The 8,316-nt window shown below is 36.8% G+C and overlaps 1 protein-coding gene and 1 long non-coding RNA gene across 3 annotated transcripts; one reads left to right on the top strand and one right to left on the bottom strand.

Annotated features, from left to right (window-relative positions):
• Positions 1 to 2,887: 2,887 nt before the first annotated feature.
• Positions 2,888 to 4,613, bottom strand: LOC117923752. Its single transcript, XR_004652677.1, has 2 exons — positions 4,384 to 4,613; positions 2,888 to 3,302 (listed from the first exon to the last, which is right to left on the bottom strand). It is a non-coding gene; the product is annotated as an uncharacterized LOC117923752 (long non-coding RNA).
• Positions 4,614 to 5,449: 836 nt separating this feature from the next.
• LOC117923751 (protein PYRICULARIA ORYZAE RESISTANCE 21-like) lies at positions 5,450 to 6,696 on the top strand. Of its 2 annotated transcripts, none has more exons than XM_034842188.1 (3): positions 5,450 to 5,486; positions 5,732 to 5,816; positions 5,974 to 6,696. In XM_034842188.1, the coding sequence occupies exons 1-3, from the start codon at positions 5,478 to 5,480 to the stop codon at positions 6,459 to 6,461; spliced, it is 582 nt and encodes a 193-aa protein (XP_034698079.1). In that variant the 5' UTR covers positions 5,450 to 5,477; the 3' UTR covers positions 6,462 to 6,696. The 2 variants fall into 2 exon arrangements, with proteins under 2 accessions (XP_034698079.1, XP_034698080.1); XM_034842189.1 differs by lacking the exon at positions 5,450 to 5,486 and adding an exon at positions 5,493 to 5,624.
• Positions 6,697 to 8,316: the final 1,620 nt, after the last annotated feature.

Below are 8,316 nucleotides of genomic sequence, written 5' to 3'. Positions count from 1 at the left end.
CCTGGAAATTCACCTTCTATGCCAAATGTACAAGCCCCTCAATCCCAATATGATTCTATTGAGGCTGATGGCCAATCTGAAATTGTTAATGTTCCAATTGATGTGGAGGATGACGAGGATGACGAAGATTACAATTTGAGTGATTTTTCTGAATCTGATGATGATATAATTGAAGATTTTGGTATGGAGGATGATGGAATCAATAGAGCAATTGGAGGCAAGCAGCTTGAGGGAGTTTGGAATGGTGAAGGAGATTCAGATCATGGGGATAGTGATGAGTTAAGGAGTGCAGAAGGGTCATCTGATGATGAAGGGAATTCAAGGCCTAAGTTCCCTGAGTTTAACCAGCGCATTAGCATGGAGAATGTACAGCTAGTGAAGGATAAAAAATTTGCATCACATGTCATCTTCAATGAGGCACTAAAGGAGTGGTGTATTAAAGAAAAACATGATTTTGAGTATAAGCACAATGATAAGTGGAGAGTGACAGCTGTATGTAAAAAAAAATGTGGTTGGAAGATACATGCATCCCAAACACAAATGGGAGATGCCTTTCAAATCAAAAGTTTTAAAAGCATTTATACGTGTGGCAAAGATCATAAGAATAGTAAGATTTCTTCAAGGTGGCTAGCCAATAAATATTTGCCATTCTTTAGAGATGATCATACTTGGACATCAAATGCATTGAAGGGTGCAGTGTTTAAGGACCATGAAGTTGATGTGACTTTGGACCAATGTTATAAGGCTAAGAGAATGACATTCAAGATGATACATGGTGCTGAGGAGAAGCAGTATGAGAGACTTTGGGACTATGTAGCTGCTATTAGGAAGTGGAATGTGGGTAGCACAGTGAAGATACAAACTACGAATGATGTGTTTGAGAGAATGTATATTTGTCTTGATGCTTGCAAAAAAGGATTTTTAGCAGGTTGTAGGCCACTTATTGGGATAGATGGTTGTCATTTGAAGGGGACAACAGGTGGACAGTTGCTGGTTGCTATTGGAAAGGATGGGAATGATAATATCTTCCCAATCGCTTTTGCTATCGTTGAAATTGAGAATAAAAGCTCTTGGACCTAGTTTCTACAATGCTTGTTGGATGACATTGGACATGTGGATGAGAATGGATGGGTCTTTATCTCAGACCGACAGAAGGCAAGAAACAATTAATGTGCATGTGAATTATTTATTTATTTTTTAAAAATATCATGATCTATAACCTGAATATGAATAACTAATGTATATTTGCGTATTTTTTATGGCAGAGATTAGTAGAGACCTTTAAAGATTTGATGCCCAATGCAGAGCACAGATTTTGTGTTAGGCATTTACATGCAAATTTCAAGAAGGATTTTCCTGGGAAGGTACTCAAAGATGCAATGTGGAGTGCTACTAGGGCAACAACAAAGAATTCTTTTGACTTCCACATGGATGAGTTGAAGAAGCTAGATGTGAAGGCATATGAGTGGCTTGTGAAGTTAGATGTGAGAACATGGAGCAGACATGCTTTTAATCCAAGAAGCAAGAGTGACACTCTAGTAAACAATATAGCAGAGTCTTTCAATGCTTGGATTTTGGAGGCTAGGGATAAACCAGTGTTGACAATGATGGAGATCATAAGAGTGATGTTGATGCAAAGGTTGCAAACCAAAAGAGATCATATGAGAAGGTATGAAGGGAGGGTTTGTCCAAGAATCTATAAGAAGCTTGAGAGGATAAAAAGCGAGGTTGGACATTGCATTTCTCGTTGGAATGGAGAGTCCAAATATGAGGTGGAGTATATTTATGGTGGAAGATATGTGGTGGACTTGAATGAGAGGACTTGTGGTTGTGGGAGATGGGGATTGAGTGGAATCCCATGTTTTCATGCTGCTGCTGCAATAATTGAGCAGGGAGAGCAACTTGAGACTTATGTAGACATTGCTTACACTAAGGAGACATTCCTAAGTTGTTACCAATGGATGATAAGCCCACTTCCAAGCCATGAACAATGGCCAAAAACACCCTATGACCTAATCAAGCCCCCAAAATTTACAAAGAAAGTAGGCAAGCATAAGAAGGTAAGAAAGAGGGAGGCAGGAGAACCTATTAATGCATTTAGGGTGAGCAAGAAAGGAACTGCCATGAAATGTGGGAATTGTTTCCAGTGGGGCCATAATCAAAGAACTTGTAAAGCTCCTGATAACCCCAACAAGAAGGCTTATAAAAAGAAAAAGAAAGGGCAATTTATTCAATCATCTACATCTGGAGCTAAAGAGAGTAAAAAATCATTGGTAAATTTCAAGTACTACTTTGTTGAACTTTTCATCCAAATTTCAAGTACTACTTTGTTAAACTTTTTCAACTTTTTTGGCTTTATAGGGTACTCAGCAATCAAATATAAGTACTCAACAGTCAAGTCAAAGTCGTACAAAGGACAACACTAGTGGAAGCAAGAAGGATAAGGGAAAGGCTAAGGTTTAGTGGCAGCAAGAAGATAAATAATTTTTTAGTTCAATAATTTGTTTAGTGATACACAACCTTCTAAAAATATTGATGGAGCCAGTATACTTTTGTTTTTCAATATTGCTTGGAAAGTGTAATTATTGATTCATTGAGTGTTATTTTTTTGGCAAACAATATACCATTTGTGAACACTTATTTGATATTTCAATTCATGGCATATTGAAATCCTTTTAAGAATACTGATGGAGCCAGTATACTTTTGTTTTTCAATATTGCTGGAAAAGTGTAATTATTGATTTATTTTCTTAGAGTTATTGCATAAAGTTCAATTCATGGCAGATTGGGACACATTCATTTTTGGTGGTTATTGCATAAAGAGAAGAAGTACGCATCAACCAAATCACTCATACAACTTGAATCAAAATAAAGAGAAGAAGTAAGATCATCCCAAGATTGTTTACTTTCCTTGTTGACTACTTGAATTATTACAGTGTCAAATCTACATCACACAACTCAAACCCTCCATAGCAGCCTCTCAATTTAATGGCTGTAAGAGAACCTATAACAGAAGAGGGACATATCCCATTGGCTTCTATTTTTCATTGCTCCTATATGACTTGAAACCTTTACAAGTATCAATGGAAGAAGAAAAAAAATGTAACTATACATTTCTTCCATCTAAAGAATAGAAACAGATTTCATAATTCTTGCAGTCACAAGGTTCCTAAAGATCTGGTAGTGTTATCTTCCCAAAGTTGTTGCGATCAAGCTTACTGAAGTAATCGCAGATCAGCAATATATCTTTCTTCCCAATCTTTCCCATCTCTTTGAGCTTGTAAATTACATTATCTGATTTGCTGAAACAAATAAGGGAAATATTTAGGGTTGATTTCTACATGAAGAAGGAGAAAATTAAGAAATAATAATTGAAGTGCTATATAAACAGACAAGCTTTTAATAGTCTTGATTCCAATTAGGTTAGTAGCAAGGCATCGATTCCAAATAAGTTAGTAGAATCATCAAATTGATAAACTATTATCACACATGGGACAAATGTATAGCACCATTATATTGGCAATATACTAAACATAATTGATTAAAAGGTTATAGATAAGGTTATAGATTAAAAGGTTAAAATGTCTAGCACCATTATCAACATGATTTGCTTGAGTAATAGCAGACAAATCCATAATTATAGCCATCATTTGCTACATTCTTAATGAAAACATGTAACACATACAGGCACGCACAAAGGAAACCAAGTAGCAGCTGCATAGTCCAAAAGATTGTTGACCAAAAGATGATCTAATAAAGGAGGCCTGACCTTAAATAAAATGATGTGCATAAAATTGCTACCAAAACACCGGACTAAGTCTATATGAAACATCTTTCAAGAACATATAAATTTACATTCTTTGCTTATGCCTATCCAATTATACAGAACTTAATGGCCTAAGTAACCTAAGCAGAAATAAGATATTAAACATCTGTGACAACCTTTATGTGGAAGTACAGACCCAAGGTTAACTCAAGTAAGGAGGTGCTTGATTCCAAATACAATAATTGGTTCTGGATCATTACAGAACCAATTATCGTGTTTGATATGTTTTTGTTGCAAATGGGTTGCAAGGGAAACTTGGAAGGCCAGCATATTTGGAAAATTGGATAACCAAGCAACCAAACCCCTTTAGCAGTAGCCATATCTCTCTCAGACATTTAATCAAACAGCTCTATGGCATACTCAAATGCAACAGTTGGTAAAAGGCACATGGAGAAAGTAAAAAACCAAGAATTTCATAGAGACCCAACCCAGAAATTAAACCAAAACAAGAATTTCTACAATAAAAATTTGCACATGGAGATTAAAAAAAAAATAAAAGTTCTTAGAAAATTTAAATAGCAAGACGTAAGAAGAAAAAAAAAAAAAAAAAGACATACCCAGATTGAACAGTGCGGCGGAACCACCAAGGAGCCGCCGGGACAAGGGCGGCGAGACGGTAGAGAGAAGCTTGGCAGTGGCTATGAACGGCGTGCAGTCTCTCTCTCTCTCTCTCTCTCTCTCTCTGCCAGACCTAGACTGGTTCTCTTCTCTTCTCTTCCGTTGGGTTTTGGATGTTTGGGTGTTTTTCAGTTTGTATTTAAAAGCCACGTGAGTGGCATGTGTTTATTCCGTTAGTGTTTTAACGTATGACTAACTGAAGTATTAATTTGGCAGTTATGAATAGTTTAAGGAGTAAATTGGCCAATAAAAAAGTTAAGGGGGTCTTTTGACCGGTAGTTAAAAGTTTAAGGGGTGTATGAGCATTTTTCCCTCACTAATATATCGATTTTTTAATTTTATAATATATATATATATATATATATATATATATATATATAGTAATAACTAGTGATGGTGAATGATCATAATTGTACCTGACAGCCTGGGAAAAAAGGTAGGGTAGAGAAAGCCAGCTCATGCAGATAAAACTTTTGTGGGCCATCCCACATAACGACAAACTGGATGATGAAACGAACTTGAGCTCACTCATGCCACGTTTTCACATTTCATTGGGTTGACTTGTAAAGACTTAAAGTTTGGTCTACTTAAAAGGGGTACTATATATATATATATATATATATATATATATATATATATATATATATATATGTTTGATGTATGTTATTTAATAAAAAGCTAACTTATCATTATGATATTTTAAATAATAATATCAATAATCATGAATATATCAATTTTTTGATTTTATAAAAATTATATATATATATATATATAGTCATAGCAAGTCATACTAGTGATGGTGAACGAGTACCTGACAGCCTGAGGAAAAATAGGTAGGGTAGACAAAGCCAGCTCATGCAGATAAAACTTTTGTGGGCCATCCCACATAACGACAAACTGGATGATGAAACGAACCTGAGCTCACTCATGCCACGTTTTCACATTTCATTGGATTGACTTGTAAAGACTCAAAAAGTTTGGTCTACTTAAAGGGGGTACTCAATTCTGAGCTCGGATCCCATCACTCGCAGCGATGGCAGAGGTCTCCGCGCCCCTAATCTCTTCACTCCCTTCACGCCTGAAAAAGTTCAAACATGTTTTGAAAACAAATTCTGGAAAAACTGTTTGTTTTCAAAATAGTATATTATAATATCAAACATATTTTGGAACCTGGAATGAGGTTTTTGTTTTCTTGTTCTTTTCATCTGCTGTTTTCTCCGCACCACGTACTGACTTATTGGATAATTCTTGCAATGATTTCTAATTTTTTGACTGATAATATCGCAGGTTACGAAAATGAAGCTGAAGGTTGCTAATCTAGGGTGTAAACGCTGCTACAAGAAGATCAAGAAACTGCTCTGTAAATTTCCTGGTGTGAGTCTTACATATATATATATATATATATATATATATATATATATATATGCGTGTGTTTGGTATATTTGAATTTTGAGATTGTGGGCAATGTTGAAAGGATGAAGAAATGAGTTGTTTGTTTTGATTTTGGTGTTGAATTTTATGAACAACAGAAATACGAGATCAGACTTTCTCTGAGAAGGACGACACCGTGATAATCGAAGTAGTATGCTGCTGCCCTGAGAAAATCAGAACGAAGCTTATCTGCAAAGGTGGCGATACCATCAAGAGTATCGAGGTTATACCAACCGAGAACCCACCGGAACCGGCACCGAAACCGGCACTGAAACCGGCACCGAAACCGGAACCGGCACCGAAACCGGCACCGGCACCGAAACCGGAACCGGCACCGAAACCGGCACCGGCACCTCCAATACCAGGGTATTTAGCCTTCATCTATCCAATTGGAGTCTATCCAATTGGAGTGTGCTGTAAGTCATGCTATGAGGGACGTGGTGGTGGCCCCTGCCACCATAGATATGGGATTCCGCACCAACCACCATCTCATGATGGCTGGCCTTCTGGGTGTCGCTGTGACAGAAGCTATGGTTGCCGCTGTGAAATCGTTATTGAAGAAAATCCCACATGCACCATCGTGTGAATCATACTCCATCGTGATTGTCGTTGTCTGGTGTTTTTAATTCCTTTTCTCAGTTGGGTGTTGAGTCGGTGATCAGTTCTTTTGGGTTCTTTTCTCGTCCACAACATCAAGGCTGTATAGGGCAATAATGTTTGTGGACTAATAGATGTTGATTTCATCCTTAGATGCTTATAATTCACTTAAAAAAGATTATCAAAAGCACCTTTTGTAAGGGCCCTTTTGAAGACACCCTGAATGGTTCAATCCTCAAAATACCCCAAAAGGTACTGGTATGGAACATCCAGAACAGATGAAACAGGCACATCGTTAACAAATCTGTGTATTGAAAAACAAGAAAATGGAGAATATCTTATTGATTGAATAAATAACTTACTACCTTATAAATAGCCTTACAAAAGATAACTCAAACAAAACCGAAAGTAACCCACGTTCAACAATCCTAGAAACGTGGTCCATGACTAAAGAATAGATCAAACTAAACAGCACGTCTGATAAGGGAATACAAATAAATCACTTTTACTATCAGAAGCAAAGCACCATTTTGGATCCAACCATAAAACAGTTTTCGCCGGTCAGGCATTAACACAAACACTTGGTGTTCAGTGGTAGTTTGGGGTGTTTGGGAGAAAATGAAGTGATGAGTGGGCATGGGCAAATGGGTAAAAACATTCTATTATAGTTTTTATTTTTCAAGAACAATTTCTAGATTCCCTATTTGACAAGGAAGAAAGCCCTTCCATCTATGAGTAAGAAGACAAATCTAGTCAACCAATGCCCAATTATAACTTTGCATTTGATTAGACAGGAATGAAATCAGAAGACCATAAAAAGGGCTTTTAGCACACAAAAATATGTTTCACAATTATAAATTACAATACGATTTTTTTTGTTCTTAAAACCCCATTAAATCTTAATCATTCATAAACAAACCTCAGAAGAGAAGAATAAAGATTAAATGAATAAGATAAAGGATGTCATTGTATCAATTTGAGAGATCACATGGCCATGAAATAGCCTGGAGTGTCTTCCTATGCAGCGGACTTCCCTCCCAGTTAGTACTCACCCACAAGTAGATTAATCTACAGAGAATATAAAGAGCCTCTGCTGACAGTGGCCCCTCTCTGGTTGCTTTCAGTCAACCACATTCCTCTACCTTTTTTTTTGGTTTTCTTTGTCTGCAGGTGCATATCATATATTTATCTTTAAGCAGCTCAGTTCATTCATCAAATGGACTTCTTCTTGGTTGGGACGTCTATATATTAGTCCTATGGATGCATCCCTCCCTCTCATTTTCCGTACAATCATAATGATAGTGGTCTAGTTAGGTCCCCGCATTGCTTTATGTACCTAAGATTCAAGTGGTGGCGATGAGAGAACATAAATGAGTAAATGGCGCAGTTTGGTCACTGATAGAGTGTAGTCTAGTTAGGTCCCCACATTGCTTTATTTACCTAAGATTCGAGTCGTGGCGATGAGAGAATATAAATGAGTAAATGGCGCAGTTTGGTCACTGATAGAGTGCCATTTTGGTTGGATCATCCAAAGCTGTTGGGTGAGCTCGTGACCTCTTAAGTCTTTTTCTAATGGTTTATTTTCTTTCCTATACAGCTACTTAATCCATGTTTTGGATCCACAGCTGTAGGAATTATTCTGGATCAACCCGCCTTAATTATACTAGCTGAGGAATGTGGTTAGAAGTTTTGGTTGTAATGTTTCTCCATTGTAATGGCTATCATGATCAACCTGCAGACTTTACAGCAAGGAGGAGTTTGACATAATGATTAGAGAATTTAATATTGTTTATTTTTTATCCTAATGACGCTATGTGATGTCACGAGCCAACTTCAAATAATGA

This window comes from Vitis riparia, chromosome 10 (genome assembly GCF_004353265.1).
Source record: "Vitis riparia cultivar Riparia Gloire de Montpellier isolate 1030 chromosome 10, EGFV_Vit.rip_1.0, whole genome shotgun sequence".
NCBI classification, from domain to species: Eukaryota; Viridiplantae; Streptophyta; class Magnoliopsida; order Vitales; family Vitaceae; genus Vitis; species Vitis riparia.
The sequence above is the reverse complement of the archived record's forward strand: the minus strand, read 5'-3'. Positions and strand labels throughout refer to the sequence as shown.

What these genes read in the sequence shown, in the direction of transcription:
- LOC117923751 (XM_034842188.1), top strand. An exon ending in ACTGCTCTGTAAATTTCCTG is followed by an intron (nt 5,817 to 5,973) that starts GTGTGAGTCTTA and finishes TATGAACAACAG; the next exon opens with AAATACGAGATCAGACTTTC.